The following is a 19,247-nucleotide window of genomic DNA, read 5'->3' on the forward strand; positions in this document are numbered from 1 at the left end:
GCAGAACAAGGTGGATAATCAGTCGTCGTCCTTCTATACACCCCTGCCAAACTGATCGCCGAAATCATGGATGGCTCCTTATGAAGTCGCTGCTCATAGATGGGGCGCTGCTGGCGGGGGCAGTGTCCTCTTCACTCTTAGCATAGCGTGGCTGTGACTAGGCGGTGTGAGCCCGAGAGCTGTTGCACGCCGTTCTTCCATTCCAGCAAGGAAGCTGCGCAGAGCAAGGTAGATAATCCGTCGTCGTCCTTCTGCGCACCACTGCCGAACTGATCGCCGACAGTCCTGGATGGCTCCCTATGAAGTCGCTGCTAATAGAAGTGGCGCTGCTGGTGGGGGCGCTGTCCTCTTCACTGCAAGAGCAGCGTAACCGTGACTAGGTGGTGTGAGCCCGAGAGATGTTCTACGACGTTCTTCCATTCTTTCAACGAAGCTGCGCAGAGTAAGGCAGATAATCAGTCGTCGTCCTTCTTCTCACCACTGCCATACTGATCATCGACAGTCCTGGATGGCTCCTTATGAAGTCGCTGCTCATAGATGTGGCGCTGCTGGAGGAGCGGTGTCCTCTTCACTATCAGAGCAGCATGGCCGTGATTAGGCGGTGTGAGCCCGAGAGCTGTTTCACGCCGTTCTTCCATTCCGGCAAGGAAGCTGCGCAGAGCAAGGTAGATAATCAGTCGTTGTCCATCAGCGCACCGCACCGAACTGATCGCCAACCGTTCTGAATGGCTCCCTATGTCAGTCGCTGCTTTCAGATGTGGCGCTGTTCGCGGGGGTGGTGTCCTCTTCACTGTCAGCGCAGCGTGGCCATGACTAGGCGGTGTGAACCCGAGAGCTGTTGCACGCTTTTCTTCTATTCCCGCAAGGATGCTGCATAGAGCAAGGCAGATAATCAGTCGTCGTCCTTCTGCGCACCGCACCTAACTGATCGCTGACCGTCCTGGATGGCCCCTTATGTAGGTCGCTGCTCCCAGATTTCGCGCTGTTGGCAGTGCCGGTTTACTCTTCGCTCTCAGCATAGCGTGGCTGTGACTAGGCGGTCTGAATCCGAGAACTGTTGCACGCTGTTCTTCCATTCCGGCAAGGCAGTCGCATAGAGGTGGGCGGATAATCAGTAGTCGTCCTTCTCCGCACTGCACCTAACTGATCGCTGACCCTCCTGGATGGCTTCTTATGTAGATCGCTGCTCCCGTATATGGCGCTGTTGGCGGGGGCGGTTTCCTCTTCACTCTCAGCATAGCGTGCCTGTGACAAGGCGGTCTGAATCCACGCTGCTCTTCCATTCCGTCAAGGCATTTGCATAGTGCAAGGCAGATAATCAGTCGTCGTCCTTCTGCGCACTGCACCTAACTGATGGCTGACCGTCCTGCATGGCTCCGTATGTAGTTCGCTGCTCCCGGAAATGGCGCTGCTGGCGGGGGCGGTTTCCTCTTCACTCTCAGCATAGCGTGGCTGTGACTAGGCGGTGTGAACCTGAGAGCTCTTCCACGCTATCCTTCCATTCCGGCAAGGAACCTGCACAGAGCAAGGCAGATAATCAGTCGTCGTTCTTCTGCGCACCGATGCCAAACTGATCGCTCGCCGTCCTGGATGGTTCCTTATGTAGGTCGCTGCTCCCGGATATGGCGCTCTTGGCGTGTGCGGTTTCTTCTTCACTCTAAGCATAGCGTGGCTGTGATTAGGCGGTCTGAATCCGAGAACTGTTGCACGCTGTTCTTCCATTCCCGCAAGGCAGTTGCATAGAGCAAGGCAGATAATCAGTCGTCGTCCTTCAGCGCACTGCACCTAACTCATCGCTGACCGTCCTGCATGGCTCCTTATGTAGGTCATGCTCCCGGATATGGCGATGTTGGCGGGGGCGGTTTCCTCTTCACTCTCAGCATAGCGTGGCTGTGACTAGGCGGTGTGGACCCGAGAGCTGTTGCACGCTTTTCTACCATTCCGACAAGGAAGCTGCGCAGAGCAAGGTAGATAATCAGTCGTCGTCCTTCTGCGCACCGCACCGAACTGATCACCAACCGTTCTAAATGGCTCCTTATGAAGGTCGCTGCTCCCAGATATGGCGCTGTTGGCGGAGGTGGTTTCCTCTTCACTCTCAGCATAGCGTGGCTGTGACTAGGCGGTGTGAACCCGAGAGCAGTTCCACGCTATTCTTCCATTCCGGCAAGGAAGCTGCACCGAGCAAGGCAGATTATCAGTCGTCGTTCTTCTGCGCACCGCACCTAACTGATCGCCAACCATTCTGAATGGCTCCTTATATCAGTCGCTGCTCCCAGATATGGCGCTGTTCGAGGCGGCGGTTTCCTCTTCACTGTCAGGATAGCGTGGCTGTGACTAGGCGGTGTGAACCCGAGAGCTGTTGCACGCTGTTATTCCATGCCGGCAAGGAAGCTGGGCAGAGCAAGGCAGATAATCAGCCGTCGTCCTTCTACGCACCGCACCTAACTGATCGCTCGCCGTCCTGGATGGCTCCTTATGTAGGTTGCTGCTCCCAGATATGGCGTTGTTGGCGGGGGCGCTTTCCTCTTCACTGTTAGCACAGCGTGGCTGAGACTAGGCGGTGTGAGCCCGAGAGCTGTTGCACGCTGTTATTCCATTCCTTCAACGAAGCTGCGCAGAGTAAGGCAGATAATCAGTCGTCGTCCTTCTGCGCACCGCTGCCAAACTGATCGGCGACAGCCCTGGATGGCTCCTTATGAAGTCGCTGCTCATAGATGTGGCGCTGCTGGAGGGGCGGTGTCCTCTTCACTATCAGAGCAGCATGGCCGTGATTAGATGGTGTGAGCCCGAGAGCTGTTCCACGCCGTTCTTCCATTCCGGCAAGGAAGCTGCGCAGAGCAAGGTAGATAATCAGTCGTCGTCGTTCTGCGCACCGCTGTCAAACTGATCGCCGACAGTCCTGGATGGATCCTTATGAAGTCGCTGCTCATAGACGTGGCGCTGCTGGCGGGGGCGGTGTCCTCTTCACTGTCGGAGCAGCGTGGCCGTGACTACGCGGTGTGAGCCCGAGAGCTGTTGCATGCTGTTATTCCATTCCGGCAAGGAAGCTGCGCAGAGCAAGGCAGATAATTAGTCGTGGTCCTTCTGCGCACCGTTGCCAAAGTGATCGCCGACAGTCGTGGATAGCTCTTTATGAAGTCACTGGTCATAGATGTGGCGCTGCTGGCGGGGGCGGTGTCCTCTTCACTGTCGGAGCAGCGTGGCCGTGACTACGCGGTGTGAGCCCGAGAGCTGTTGCATGCTGTTATTCCATTCCGGCAAGGAAGCTGCGCAGAGCAAGGCAGATAATCAGTCGTCGTCCTTCTGCGCACCGCTGCCAAACTGATCGCCGACAGTCCTGGGTGGCTTGTTATGAAGTAGCTGCTCATAGATGTGGCGCTGCTGGCTTGGGCAGTGTCCTCTTCACTGTCAGAGCACCGTGGCCGTGACTAGGCGGTGTGAGCCCGAGAGCTGTTCCACGCCGTTCTTCTATTCCCGCAAGGAAGCTGCGCAGAGCAAGGCAGATAATCAGTCGTCGTCCTTCTGCGCACCGCACCGAACTGATCGACAACCGTTCTGAATAGCTCCTTATGTCAGTCGCTGCTTTCCGATGTGGCGCTTTTGGCCGGGGTGGTGTCCTCTACACTGTCAGTGCAGCGTGGCCCTGAGTGGGCGTGTGAACCCGAGAGGTGTTGCACGTCGTTCTTCCATTCCGGCAAGGACGCTGCGCAGAACAAGGCATATAATTAGTCGTCGTGCTTCTGCGCACCGCACCTAATTGATGGCACACCGTTCTGAATGGCTCCTTATGTAGGTTGCTGCTCCGAGATATGGCGTTGTTGGCGGGGGCGCTTTCCTCTTCACTGTTAGCACAGCGTGGCTGTGACTAGGCGGTGTGAGCCCGAGAGCTGTTGCAAGCTTGTATTCCATTCCGGTAACGAAGCTGTGCAGAGCAAGGCGGATAATCCATAGAGTTTCTCAATATTACCTAGAGCGGAAAGTGTCGCTGCGATCGCACGCCGACATGGGAATTGTGGGTAGTGTGTGAATCGGATTGGCAGCCAGTGGCTAGTACAAAGGACTATGGATTAGGCTTCTCGGCTCTGAAGTGCTTGTTTGTTCTGTTTTCGGTGTGCGTTTCCGTTTTCGGGATGCCAATTTCTGGCATTCAATGGCTATCACAGATATGTCTATATAACAGGGTGATTAGCACTTAACGCATGTGCTCGCGTTAGCGGCGAGTTTCTTAAGATGAAGGGGTGACCACATGCAGTGACGGCGACAAGCGACGCCGAAAACGTAACTCAAAAGGTACAACAGCAGAGAGTACTGGGTGACAGCGACAAGCGAAAAAAAAATTAATACACTGCCGCCAATGTCCTCTGTCGTCGTCGCTCGTCGCCACAGTTCACTGTATAGCCGCTGCCGCTCGCTTGTGGGCTGCTTCTGGCCAGCAAAAAGCGAGCGAACGTCCCAGCGGCCTGTTCATACCGCTTGCCGCCGCCGCGCACACTACAGCCACTAAATAAGCTATGTTAGCCCACACTATCCGTTTTCTGCACACATTCAGTTACGATTTTCGCATCGCTCGTCGCCGCCGCTGCGTTTACTTACCCCTTGAAGCATTCACTGCCTTGGCCAAGCGCAATGAGACAACACATAGCTACTCGACAAGCCAGGATTTATTTGCCATTTAACGCATTCATGCAATTTCATCGCGCGTGCTTGAAGACTTACTTGCGGTAATAGGCATCGCCTCTAAGTTTATTTAAATCTGCTTGGACAAAGCAAATAAATACGACGCGATTCCATCATTCCTGTATCTCTACGTTGCATCTGTTCTGCCCACGACCGCCTGCTGAAACGCGTAGCATACGATAATAATACTGTATTGAGAGGAAGCAAAAGCACAGTTTCAGACAATCTAAACATTTTTTTCAGCAAAATATTAGAAAAAAATCAAGGAAAAGCTCACCCAGTTTGGAGTATGTAATAATTTAAAAATAAATCCGGGACGGCCCGCTGTATCTGGTGGCGTGAGACAAAGGCAGCACTTCTGCTTTTTTTTCCTTTGTAACACCCAAATTTGTTTGGAAACATAAGCCCTCTAACACGGTGTCTTATACAAAATAAAATTTGTTAACAGCGGCACTTTTGGCAGCAATTTTTTAAACAAAAACTCAATTTACGTAGCCACAAAGTCGTTGCTGGCCAAGCCACGCCGAACTTCCGGCCGAACTACACACTATGGCGGCACTCATGGAGGCGTAGAGCGCCTCCGCCGAATCACGTTGACGCTAGCGCCAGATTCCACTCTAGGTGAGTTAATGAGAAACTCTATGGGATAATCAGTCGTCGTCCTTCTGTGCACCGCTGCCAAACTGATCGCCGACAGTCCTGGATGGCTCCTTATGAAGTCGCTGCTCATAGATCTTTCGCTGCTGGCGGGGGCACGCCGTTCTTTCATTCCAGCAAGGAAGCTTCGCAGAGCAAGATAGATAGTCGTGGTCCTTCTGCGCACCGTTGCCAAACTGATCGCCGACAGTCCTGGATGGCTCCTTATGAAGTCGCTGCTAATAGATGTGGCGCTTCTGGCGGGGGCGGTGTCCTCTTCACTGCAAGAGCGGCGTAACCGTGACTAGGCGGTGTGAGCCCGAGAGCTGTTCCACGCCGTTCTTCCATTCCGGCAACGAAGCTGCGCAGAGCAAGGCAGATAATCAGTCGTCGTCCTTCTGATCACGGCTGCCAAACTGATCGCCGACAGTCCTGGATGGCTTCTTATGAAGTCGCTGCTCATAGATGTGGCGCTGCTCGCGGGGGCGGTGTCCTCTTCACTGTCAGAGCAGCGTGGCCGTGACTAGACGGTGTGAGCCCAAGAGCTCTTCCACGCCGTTCTTCCATTCCGGCAAGTAAGCTGCGCAAATCAAGGCAGATAATCAGCCATCGTCCTTCTGCGCACTGCACCGAAATGATCGCCAAACATTCTGAATGGCTCGTTATGCGAGTCGCTGCTTTCCGATGTGGCGCTGTTGGCGGCGGTGGTGTCCTCTTCACTGTCAGCGCAGCGTGGCCGTGACTGGGCGGTGTGAACCCGAGATCTGTTGCACGCTTTTATTCTATTCCCGCAAGGAAGCTGCATAGAGCAAGGCAGATAACTAGTCGTCATCCTTCTGCGCACTGCACTAACTGATCTCTGACCGTCCTGGATGGCTCCTTTAGGTCGCTGCTCCTAGATATGGCGCTGTTGGCGGGGGCGGTTTTCTCTTCACTCTCAGCATAGCATGGCTGTGCCTAGGCAGTGTGAAGCCGAGAGCTGTTGCCCGCTGTTCTTCCATGCCGGCAAGGAAACTGCGAGGCAGATAATCAGTCGTCGTCCTTCTGCGCACCGCTGCCAAACTGATCGCCAACCGCTCTGAATAGCTCCTTATGTCAGCCGCTGTTTTCAGATGTGGCGCTGTTGGCGGGGGTGGTGTCCTCTTCACTGTCAGCGCGGCGTGGGCGTGACTAGGCGGCGTGAAGCCGAGAGCTGTTGCACGCTGTTATTCTATCCCGGCAAGGAAGCTGCACAGAGGAAGGCAGATAACCAGTCGTCGTCCTTCTGCGCATCGCTGCGAACTGACCACCGACCATTCTGCATGGCTCCTTATGCAAGTCGCTGCTCACAGATGTGGCTTTGTTGGCGAGGGCGATGTCCTCATCACTGTCAGTGCAGCGTGGCCGTGACTACGCGGTGTGAAGCCGAGAGCTGTTGCACGGGGTTATTCCATGCCGGCAACGAAGCTGCATATAGCAAGGCAGATAATCAGTCGTAGTCCTTCGGCGCACCGCACCGAACAGATCGCCGACCGTTCGGAATGGCTCCTTATGTCAGTCGCTGCTTTCAGATTTGGCTCTGTTGGCGGGGGTGATTTCCTCTTCACTGTCAGTGCAGCAGGGCCGTTACTAGGAGGTGTCAAGCCGAGAGCTGTTCCACGCTGTTATTCCATGCCGACAAGGAAGCTGCGCAGAGCTAGGCAGATAATCAGTCGTATTCCTTCTGCGCACCGCTGCCCAACAGATCGCCGACCGTCCCGGATGGCTCCTTATGAAGTCGCTGCTCCCAGATGTGGCGCTGTTGGAGGCGGCGGTGTCCTCTTCACTGTCAGCGCAGCGTGGCCGTGACTAGACCGTGGGAAGCCGAGAGCTGTTGCAAGCTGTTATTCCAAGCCGGCAAGGAAGCTTCACAGAGCAAGGCAGATAATCAGTCGTCGTTCTTCTGCGCACGGCTGCCGAACTGATCGCCGACCGTACTTCATGGCTCCTTAGTAGGTTGCTGCTGTCAAATGTGGCGCTGTTTGCGGGGGCGGTGTCCTCTTCACTGTCAGCGCAGCCTGGGGTGACTAGTCGTTGTAAATCCGAGAGCTGTTGCACGCTGTTAATGTATGCCGGCAATGAAGCTGCACAGAGCAAGGGAGATAATCAGTCATCGTCCTTCTGCGCACCGCTTCCGAACTGATTGGTGACCGTCCTGGAGTGCTCCTTATGCAGGTTGCTGCTCGCAGATGTGGCGCTGTTGGCGGGGGCGGTGTCCTCTTAACTGTCAGCGCAGCGTGGCTGGGACTAGGCGGTGTGAAGCGGAGAGCTGTTGCAGGCGGATAATTCATGCCAGCAAGGAAGCTGCACATAGGAACGCAGATAATCAGTCTTCGTCTTTCCGCGAACTACTGCCGAACTAATTGCCGACCGTCCTGTAGAGGCTTTGTAGGCTTTTGCTACATCATGCCACTAGTTAAACAATTGGCAAAAAAGGCTTTATAGGTCAACAGCTGGAGAGTGGCCTATGAGGCACACCTTAGCGTAGGCTTCGACTTATTTATTCAACCTCGTAATGCATATCACCGACGCAACTCTCTGCACTGGTGTATTTGTTTGTGGCCGCACAAAAAAGACCGCTTCCGTGGCCAAGAACAGCTGATCTCACTTATGAACAACCGCGCATCGTCTGCAGACCGCATACGTCATTTTCACCTAGACATTAGCCGCAAATGTTTTCGCAGCAAGTGTTTCCTCTATCGCCGGCTCCACATCGCTCGCAATGGTGCTCTGCACCATCACCACTGCCGTGTGTAGCCAAGACACATGAATTGGTCTGACGTGGAGCATAGGGGAAATGAAGGAATGAACGCACATTTATTGAAGGCAGGGAGAGGGAAGAGTCTTCATTATGAGCCCAGGCCTCGGTTCAGAGTCGGAAATGGGACAAAAGTAAGGAGTGGGAAAAAGACGGAAAGAAAGAAAGCCAGAAGCAGTCCTCAATGCCGGTATCTCAGATGCAAATCAGCAGTGTCCAGCAGAAGCTTCCCGTGAGTTGGAAATTCAAGTGGATAACCAAAACTTCATGATTTGCTGGTCGTAGCAGGCCAAGTGCCTTTATACAGCGTTCTCTAGAAACACTCGTTCACCGTGCTCCAGTGGTTAAGGCGTTGTGCTGCTTAGGTCAAGGACGCAGGTTCGACTCCCGGCCTCGGTGGCTGCTTTTCTGATAGAAGCGAAAGCCAAAACACCCGTGCGTTGGAGATTTCGGCCCAAATTTAATGTCCCGAGGTAGTCAAAACTATTCCAGAGCCCTCTACTGCGGCGCGTCTCATCGCTTGTGTAGCGTCGGCGAGAAAAACCTCATAATCAATCAATCAATCAAAAACACTAAGTGCCGTACATTCCCACAGGAGGTCTGGCGTGCTGCCCATACCCCAGTACCAAATTTTTGGCAGTTAGGAGTGATGTACGGTGGAAAATAAAGGGCTTATGTCATTTCATTTATTTCCTTAAAGCCCCCGCCAGGGGTATCGCATAAGGGGCGAGTAACCGAAGTGTAAAACGTAGAAGCCAAAGATTTAAAAACTTATTTATGATTTCTATGAAGCAGAACGGGCAGTTAATGGTTGCGATTTCTCTCGGAAGGCCGTTCCAATCCGGTGCTGTAAGAGGAAAATACTAGGCAGAAAAATCCGGTTCCGTGGCCAAGAAACTTGGAGCGAATGGCTCGTTCGGTGAGACATACGTGTTACGGGAATGATATAAGGTGGAGCTTTGGGAGGGAGTATGAAAAATTTGTGGAAAAAAGAAAGGCTGGCAATCCGATGGCAAAGTGCTAGATCCGTTAAACAAGAGTCTGCTTTCAAACTAGATATGCTGACAGTACAGGAGTATGAAGACTGGATAAATAGAGCGGCCCGCTTTTGAAATGATTCGATGGCATGTGTAAGGTAAGATTGTCGAGGGTCGCAAATGGGCGATGCGTATTCTAGTATCACTCGAACAAGGAATTTGTGTGCTTGTAATTTTACATATTTTGGAGCGAGGTGCAAATCGTGTTTCAGGAAACCGAACGTTTTTTTTGTTTTTTTTTTAAGTTTTTTACTCTTGTAAAAGAGGAAGGTTGCATGTGAAGATATATCCAGACGAGGGCCCTATAGTCGATACTGCACCCGAATCCTCGATATGTACTTACATAGAAAAAATACAGTGAAAGGAGCTAAAGAGAACTAAATAGTCACAAATCTCATAGTTTCACTTCTAGAGTTAATGTACAACAGAGCAATAGAAACCAAGAACTCATGTCGTAAGATTTTTATGGAGGCTCAATTAAAAGAAAAAATGAGAAGAAAAAAATACAAATGAAAAAGGGAAGAAATGAAGAAAAACGAAAAAAAAACAACTGGAAGCAATACACTATATTGTATATTTAAACTCACAGTTTTAAGCAAAACAACAATTTATAATGTGCAGAAAAAAGAATAAGCGAAACAACGCATTTAGGCGAAATCTCTAAACAATTTTTGCAACAGAGACGAAAACTAAAACCGCTCAACGGGCGAATATTGCCCACCATTAAGGAAATTGAAAAAGCAAAGAAAACAAGCAAGGTGAATTGGAAGGTTGCTAACGCTGGAAATAAAAAAAACTGCTTTTTGTATCCCACTAGCCGTACAGAACGCGAAACACACATTTGCGATAAAACCGACAACAAGCGTGCAACAACTGAAAATAATCACATACTAAGTTACACATTCATACAACTCGTATGTGCGAATCAAAACTGCAAAAGAAACTCTTTAAGATGTTTCTTAAATGGTGATAGAGATGAGAGTGACTTAATTGCATCCGGCAGGCTAATCCAGTTTGAAAAAGCGGGAAAATGCGAAGTGATTTTTCCATAATTTGTGGCAACTGAAGGAACAAAGGTGTATTTTGCAGGAAATCTGTTTGGGTTGGTTTTAGTGAGGCAACTTAAATCAATAAAGTGGAAATGAAGCTGATTAGTCAGCAGTTTGAACAACAAAGTAATAATGTTATAATGTAATAGTTTGCGAACTGACAAAACGTTATTTTGACCAAGAAGTACGCGAGGGCTGGAATAGAAGGAGCTATTTGTGGTTATGTGATTACTACGTGATTACAGAGCTATTTGTTATTATGCTTGGCTCTGAACATGCTGGACGTATGACACGTGAAAATTATACGTATTACCCCACGCAACAATTCCATATGTCAAATGGCTGTGAATGAATGCAAAATAGAAAGTTCCACGCGCGTGAAGTGGAAAAAACGTACGAGCCTTAATAAGGGATCTAAGGCCATATGCAGTTTTTCGTCTGAAGTAATTGAAGTTGTTGCGAAATTTGAGATGACAATCAAGGTGACCGCCAGTAAAAATGGCATGGTCAGAGACATGAGTAGTGTCAATACCCAGATTTATCGCGGGTAAAAAGGGAAGCTGCTCCTGTTCCGATCTAAATAACATAAATTTAGTTTTGAGGGGTTTATAATAAGGTGATTCTTGTGGCACGAATCCATGACTTTTGTTAACGCACCATTTAGCAATGAAACAAGGGGCGGTAGCAATTTTTGGGCACAAGATAATGTGGTTTCTTTGGCGTAAAAAACACAATGAGCTGATTGAAGATGATCGAAGATGTCATTAATATCAATTTTAAACAATAAGGGGCCAATAATTGACTCTTGAGGGACCCGTTGATTGATAATTTTGGTATTAGAAGAATGTTTGCCATTGTAAACCTTGGCTTTCCTAATTATTAAATATCTCCTCAAAAAGGACAGCGCAGGGCCCCTTACACCGTACAAATGAAGTTTATGCATCAAAATAATAATTGTGCCGAAAGCCTTCGTGAAATTGATAAACACTGCGCCTACTAGCGTACAGGACTATTTTTTTTAATAATATATGTTATGGTTGGGAGTGCGAGATTAGTCGAGCTACCACCGCTAAAACCAAATTCGTTGGGCTTAAGGCAATCAAACATTCTGAGGAAATCATTCAACCGCTGTACGAACAACCACTCAATAATCTTACTGATGCTTGATTGAATAAAAATCGGCCTGTAGTTGGAAATTAGTAACCCATCTCCCTTTTTGAACACCGGAACAATTTTTTCCTTTTTTAAAATTTGCGTTAAAATTGTACCTTACAAAATGCGCCTTATTATTTGGTTAACGTGCTAATAACATCAACAACTTTTAATTTGACGAATATATCCTAGTCCTGCGCTAGTATCTTTCAATCCGAATATTTTTAAGCATACTTCTTCAGGTGACACAGAAAAAAGGTAAAATGTATGACTAGAACAGGGTATATTTGAATATAACGAAGAAACCTGTGGTTTCAGAAGCGAGAAAAAGTATTCACAAAATGTATTAGCAACGTCGCCAGATTTATGAATGAAGCCTTTCTCCTTTACTTCCCATACAGAAACATTGCATGCGGGCCTCTTTAGAAAATTATGGAATACTTTCCATTGTTTTCTAGAATTATTTTTATTTTCATCAAATTCACCTATGTAATAACGTTCTTCAGCGGCCCTGAACAAATTATTTAAAACCTTGGAATTATTCTGGTAATGCCTAGCTAGTGATAAGTTAAAAGGTTTCTTGTTAGTCTTGCGGTATACATTTTCTTGCGCATGCTTCGTAGTAGCTCCTGCGTGACCCAAGGTTTGCCAGGGTACTTGCACCTTTTTTTTTTAATTTCACTGTAGAGGTGCTAGCGGATATGGCACTATGGATACTGTTAAAAAATTCGTTTGTAGCTTTCTCTGCGTCCTGTAAGGTATCCTTACGTGACTAGTCAGTGGAGGTAACGATTTCTACCAATTTATTTCTGTTGAGCAGTGAAGTCGAAAAACACGGGAGGCTTTTTGCCGCGGCAGTGCTAAACTTAAGAAATATGGGGTAATGGTCGGTGATGTCGACACTGACAACTCCAGAGGGTGGTGCCGGAGGTATGTTAGATATGGTATGATCCAGTAGAGTTTGAGGGCCAAGGAACGTACATCTAGTAAAATGTTGAGTTAGTGGTTCGCAGCCGAACCCACTTAAACAGGCAATGTAGTTTGTGGGCGTTTTACAGTTAATATCCAGCAAGTTGATGTTAATACCTCCTACCATAACAATGTTTTGTTTCCCAACGACAATTTATTTCAAATACAATGAGAAGGCTAGCCAAAAATCCAGAAAAAGATGACAACGGCGAGCGATAGATGCATCCCAGAATCAATTTTGTATCCGCACCCTCAATAAAATATTTGTCAAATTCTATAAATACAGACTCACAATGAGTGACGTTTATTGCGATATCTCGTCTGTGTGAGCACGAGCGTAGTGTGAGATGAACTTGCGAAATGTTTGTGGTTGTTAGTCGGCATGCTGGTAGGTCAATGCCAAAAAACGACTTTTTTGCGTCTTCTACTGCACATAAATATGCTTTTTTGGCTTCGTAATATATCTGCCACTTTTGCGATTCTCCTTGTCTTTTTTCCTACCGCAAAAGGCACTTCTCTTGTTTTCAAATCCTTTAAAAATTTCAGTAAACTGTCTTTTGGCAGTTTGCGGGAAAATGATTTTCCGGAATAAATTTGTCAGTCACTTCATTGACCTTGTCGTTAAACAGTGTCCAGGATTCTTCCATAGACCGGGATGGAAATTTATTTTCAAACTAGATCATTACACGTTAAGCTCCGAATTTATTGCTGCATAATTTCGCTTCATAATTTCGCTTTGCTGCACAATTTCGCATAGTTTCCAGGGTGTTTTGATGAATTAGAGGTTTAAACGCAAAGTCTACGTGGACAACCTTCTGGCCACTCATTTGGGTAAGTAAGTAATCGAGAGCATGCTCTCAGGACGACTGGTTAGTGTCAAGTCCAAAATATTTTCACACTCTTCAGTTACGCAGTTGGCACAGTTACCATTTGTGAAAGGTTTAGTTCAAACAAACGTCTAGGAAAGCCCCTGCTTCACCTTGGGCTTCGAATGGCGTTGTTTGGTTAAGCCAATTAATACCGGGAAAATTAAAATCCCTGAACAGAAGTACGGGGCCATTGGGACTCTTCTTTGTAACTTCGTTTAATACATCATTAGGTTCATAGGAAAGTTAGTACAACTATTCGGGGACCTATAACAGACGCCAAGTATTATTGACTGGGGCTTAGCAAAACAACGTACCCAAATTATTTCAATGTCAGGTGATATGGTAACTATCGAGCAGGATATTTCCTGGCTAATGGCTATAAGAACTCCTACCCCACGCCCCCCTGCCTTATCTTTCCGATTCCTTCGAAATAGTTGAAAATGAGGCAAATCGGACAAGACCTCTTCATTAGAGACTCTGTCACTTAACAATGTTTCTGTTAATTGAGCAAGTTGCTGTTGGATCACAAAACCAGATTACAAATAAGTTCGCGTTTCGAAATGATACTTCTAATGTTACTAAAGATCACACAAAATGCAAAATCTGAATTGGGGACAATTTGGGGGGAGGTTGGCTTTGGTTGAGTACTGCATGATTGCTATTTTAATTCTTTCACAGCTGCGATGTCTCGTCAAACATGTAGCGTTTAGTGCCGAGAAAAAGAGCATTGAAGCGTACAGTGAAAGCTGTTGACTTCGTTCTGGCAAAAGCAATTAGGTGTTTGCGTGCATGACATACGCCACGGGAGAAGTCCTCGCCCAGGCTAAAGCGTGTGGCCTCGAATTTGCGGCCGTTAGAAAGGATGAGTTCTTTAGTCTTAGACGACTGAAACTTTATAATTATGGGTTCAATGCGGTCTCCGTAAAACCGCCCGAGGTGGTTTAATCTTTCAATCTTTGTAGGAGGAATTGTTAGGTTGAGTGTGTCAGAGCAATGAAAAATTATTTCTCCTTCCAAGTCTGAAAACGTTTCAGTACTAGAAGCGTCCAGAATGCCATAAAATATAAGATTATTCCGTCGCAACAGTTCTCGCTGTCCTCCACACGGGATTTCAGATTACAGATCTTGCGTGACATTTCCCATGTGAGCGTCTTTCGCCCATCAAGCTCTGGGCGCATGGATGAAAGGGCAGTGCAATGTTTTCAAGGTCAGTGATGCGTTTCCGCATATCTGTCATTGTTACGTCCATTGTTTTTGTATTTTATATCCGGAATGCCGGAAGTAAGTTTATTCGGTCCAGCAGATAGCTTTTGCAGTTCAGCCAGCAAGTCGTCAGCAGTGGGACGCCCAGGTATAGTTTCGACATCCCCCGCCAAAAGCAACAAAGAGCGCATCACGTGCGCACATTCGACAATGATCCCAATGCAGCACCGTGGGCTCGGCATCTCAACTAAAACATAATTACTCGATTTCTTAGCACGAAAAGCATTTTTCGTGCATGATGACGGCGAACGGGTTAGGCTGCGCATTCGCACTAGAGTGCCTCGATGCCAGTGCCGCCGTACAGGGTGGAGACACCCTTTGAACGGTCCTCACCCTCCGCAATTGGGTCAACGTGCTCCCCGCGTAGTTTTTTTCGTTTCTCAGAAGACCCAGCAACGCGAAACAGGTACGATGGTTCAAACTTCGCCAGTAAAACTCGCTGCGGCGATAATTTTAGCGCGGTTTTGAAGTTAATTGCTTCGGCGGTGAGCGAGTGAGCGGCCCAAAATGGCGGCTCCAGCGGGTACGTGACAATTCATCCAACGCCGTTTTATCGAAGGCATGTCCCTTTTACCGAAACAGTTTCATTGAACGCCCCTTCATTGAAGAGACGTCGTTCGTTTTATCGAATGTTGTTCAGAACCTCCGGTTGCGATTAGTATTGCGACTACAAAAGCTCGTTCTCTCGTCATAAAGAGAGGCATAAAGCATGAAGGCTTTATAATTTAGGGCCGCGTAAGAAAACCGCCCACTGTTCAAGAGTGAGTCTGCCACTTCCCTTGACGTTTAATGGCAACTTGAAGTTGAAGCTGCTCCAGGTGATGCTGCGGTTTTGTTGTGATTACTGAAGTTGATTGTTATTTCATTTCTTCAGGTATTCCGTAATCGCGTTTACACAAGGTAATTGGTCGCACAAATCACCACAAAGCACGCATTTTCGGGACGCACTAAAAATTTATCGTCCGACTGGCAGAAATCAAAAACGTTTATTTCGCAAGGGTGGTACGAGCTGTACACGTAACCACAATATACAATGACATAAGAATGTACGATAACACAGTAACTAGTTTTATTAGTGAGAATATAACCCACAAAAATTCCTTTGCTTGCCTATGTTTTTTTTGGGGGGGAGGGGGGGGGGGGTTCGAGATGCGCTCGACGGCTTTTTCTTGTCTAGCACAGCCTTCCTGTGCTTCGGCGGCTGTGCTTGCAGCCGGTCATCTGTAGCTTTTTGTTCCTGTTGCACGCGGCGCAGGACCCGCCCAACTCCGGGATGTCTGATTCCAACAAATTTTAAAAACATGCAGTGCCAACTTTCGACATATATATTTTCTTTTGGTAAGCTTTGTTGTCTTATGTGCCTAACGGAACAGAAAGCAGGCGGAAATAAACGTGGCGCGTGGATCGCCAGCCCACCGGGCAGCTCAGGCAGCTGGCGCAGCTTTGCGACGACGTAAATTTTTCGAACTAGCATAGCATGTGTTTTCGAATTAGCATGCTAATTTTTCGAATTAGCATAGCATAGCATGTGTTGTCCCACAATGCCCATTGTGTTGTCTCACTCGCTTATCCCTTGTGTCCTAGCGCTTCAAGATTCCGTCATGTCATACCAACAGGCCCAAAGCAGCACCCTCGTGAACTATATTTCTACTACAACGGGCCCATTTCTACGTAGCGCATTGTGTTGTCCCACTCGCTTGTCCCTTGTGTCCTAGCGCTTCAAGATTCCGTCATGTCATACCAACAGGCCCAAAGCAGCACCCTCGTGAACTATATTTCTACTACAACGGGCCCATTTCTACGTAGCGCATTGTGTTGTCCCACTCGCTTGTCCCTTGTGTCCTAGCGCTTCAAGATTCCGTCATGTCATACCAACAGGCCCAAAGCCGCACCCTCCTGAACTGTATTTCTACTACAACGGGTCCATTTCTACGTAGCGCATTGTGTTGTCCCACTCGCTTGTCCCTTGTGTCCTAGCGCTTCAAGATTCCGTCATGTCATACCAACAGGCCCAAAGCAGCACCCTCGTGATCTAATCTCATGTAAACTCCTAGTTTATTCGTTTTTAGAGAGTACGTTGTGCGTGTTCCAAACGCCAGAAGTGTCCCGCGAGCGTGTTAACCAATTAGTACGAATTTGTACTTGTTAATTAGCGAACGTCGCGGCCGCCTGCAAATAAAAATATTCGAAGCTGGGTCTCAAAGCCCAACATTACTCACTTCCGAGAAAAAAAAATGTGACAGAAATTTAACGTGCGCCACGAATGTCGAGCCATTTAGAGCACAGCCCGGTTGCATAGAATCTGACTTAACCGGCAGCTACCCAACGCCCTAGGCAATTGCGCCACGGCGTAAGATGGTGGGTTCATAATTTTATCCAGCACCTGTTAGCTGCATGTTGTATGCAATCCTTGACACAACAAGCCATATATTTTTGGCAGAAACGTTTGCAGCAATTAGATATAAGCTATTTTGTCCTAAACCGACCTTTTTTCAGTACTGAGCAGATATGTGCAATGGTTTGCAGTTATATTTACGTGTTGTCGTGGCTAATGATATCCTGAACTGGGTTTTCATGCTTTGAATCGAAACGAACGGTTCATTCATAAGGCTACGGCGAAGCTCTATGACAGCCCGAACAGTGGCAGTTAAACCTGTATATCTTACCTGTGGCAGTTGATGAAAGCCGTAGCAAGGTACATGCACTTCTCTGAGAGCCTTGGTGCGCCCGAGCACCGTCTTTTCTCGATTTTTTGGTTGCCAAGAGAGGCCACTCATCTTGCGCTCAATGCGATGCGGTGCCTCGGTCGCCCCCAACGTTTGGACGCACATAGCGACGATATCGGCGTTTTGATTGCTCCGATCATTGGCTCCGATCAAGATAAGGCCGCCGGCTGCAATCATGGGCTCTTCCTGGTCAAAACAACGCAAATCAACGCTATAGTTTAAGAATGTAAGTACGGCCGCAAGCGAAACTGCTGCGGAGGACCTATTTTGCGACGCCATATTGATTGTTTTGACTAGTGTTGCCAGACTGCGTCGCCGAACTTGTTGCCAATAGGCACCCGCCACTTCTGTTGTCAGCCGGATTCGCAGTGGTAATGAACTATTTTGGCGTTCTTTTCTTATAGCCGGCTTTGCCCTATAAAAATGCAATCATCATCAGTGGCAGCAATGGTAATGAAGGAGAAAAATTATTAACCACTCTACTGTGTGATGGTGGCTAGCCAGGAAGCTTCGTAGCGCCCGCAATAGTGGTGAAACAGAATTCAGGTAGATGGCATGACAAAGTGTTCTTTCTCGCGGGCATTTACGGCGGTCATTCCCAAAGGAAGACACATGCGGCTACAGCCGTTTTCTGCGGAGCAGTCGCAATAACTTTGCTTTATAGCAAGGTGAAAAATGCAGAGAGGAAAAATGCAGAGAGGAACAATTCAGAGAACACTAGCCTAGATCCGACCCGCACTCGGGCCCCTTCATCCTGTAACGTATAGGTAGCATCAGTTCCAGAAACACTTAACCAACGCATTCGGGGTGTGTGCAGCTCTCGAGCCCGTGTCCCGAGATCCTTTCGTGAGAAAGACGAACATCGCGGTGTGTTTAACCACGCGGTCACGATGTGACCATATAAGCCGTTTGTAACATGTGGGGACAAATGACTGCGCGGTGTAACAAACCGCTTCCGGTTTAACACAGTTTGCGTTCCGCAAACACGTGCAGCCTCAGGAGTACATCGCTGACAAAAAAAAAATACACGGGGACCTATCCCTAGCCATGTGAGCGTCGCTTACTAAAACGGGCGGCTAAGCTTCGTATGGCACGTTGTTCCCGTAAGGGCCGACGAACTCAATGGGTCTGCTTAGTTCTCTGCTTTACTCAAAGCTTGTTGCTTCGCGTGGAGAACACTTCAATTGTACTTAGGTTCATTTACAACTCACCTATGTGCTCGAGCTAAGCGTTCATTCGAGCAGTTTAAAACACTGTTTGTGAGCACGAGGTCGCAGTTTCGATTACCGGCCGCGGCGGGCGCTTTTCTGATCGAGGCTAAAAGCAAAAACGCCCGTGTGTATGAGATTTCGGCGAACGTTAAAGATCCCCAGGTGGTCAAAATTAATCCAGAGCCCTCAACTACTGCGCACCTCATCACCTGAATTGCGTTGGCGCGTTAAACCCTACAATCAATCAATCAATCAGTCAGTCAATCAAAGCATTGTTGATATTGTGCGCCACTACATTACTTTTATACGTCCCAAATCGAATGAGAACGACCTGTTCGTCAGCACCTAAAGTCTAATTAGCGCATTGGGATTACTAATATTGGTAATTATATCAATTATCAGTAATTGGAGTCAATAACAATATTTACTTTAACAATATCCGCAACAATGTCCGCAATTACAATAAATATATTTCTACATGCTGAATAACTGTGTTCCTAAGTATTTCTTTGTATTACATGTTTCCACAGAGGTCTATGACTATCCGCTGCCTCAGTGGCGCTTTCTCTACGTTGAAGAGAACTGCACAGTGGTTCAACTACTGAACAATACCACGCACGCTCAAGGTAAGCAAAGTACAAAATCCAGGCTTGTAAATTATATTTACACTAATTTTTTACTTCCCGCGGGTGTTACTCCCAGCTGCATTAAAAAAATGGCGGAACTTGCACTAGGGGACGCAGGCTGGAGAAACCACGGGGCTGGTGCCCCCTTCTCCCCTCATCTTTTCATTCTTTTCAACGAATCGATAATGAGAGACAACTTAGACAGACAAATGAAGACAGATAAAGACAAACGGACGATAAAGACAGACAACTCCGT

The 19,247-nt window shown here is 48.0% G+C and overlaps 1 protein-coding gene across 1 annotated transcript in view; it reads left to right on the plus strand.

The window, feature by feature from the left end:
* Positions 1-19,247, plus strand: part of LOC144160571 (uncharacterized) — a 174,857-nt gene that overhangs the window by 144,324 nt on the left and 11,286 nt on the right. Inside the window, exon 4 of the mRNA XM_077691829.1 lies at positions 18,896-18,991. Coding sequence (XP_077547955.1) covers positions 18,896-18,991 — 96 coding nt within the window. The remainder of the gene's footprint in view (positions 1-18,895; positions 18,992-19,247) is intronic.

The sequence above is a fragment of the Haemaphysalis longicornis genome, unplaced genomic scaffold (assembly GCF_048455015.1).
Source record: "Haemaphysalis longicornis isolate Haplotype H1 unplaced genomic scaffold, Haemaphysalis longicornis Haplotype H1 scaffold_107, whole genome shotgun sequence".
In the NCBI taxonomy this organism is placed as follows: Eukaryota; Metazoa; Arthropoda; class Arachnida; order Ixodida; family Ixodidae; genus Haemaphysalis; species Haemaphysalis longicornis.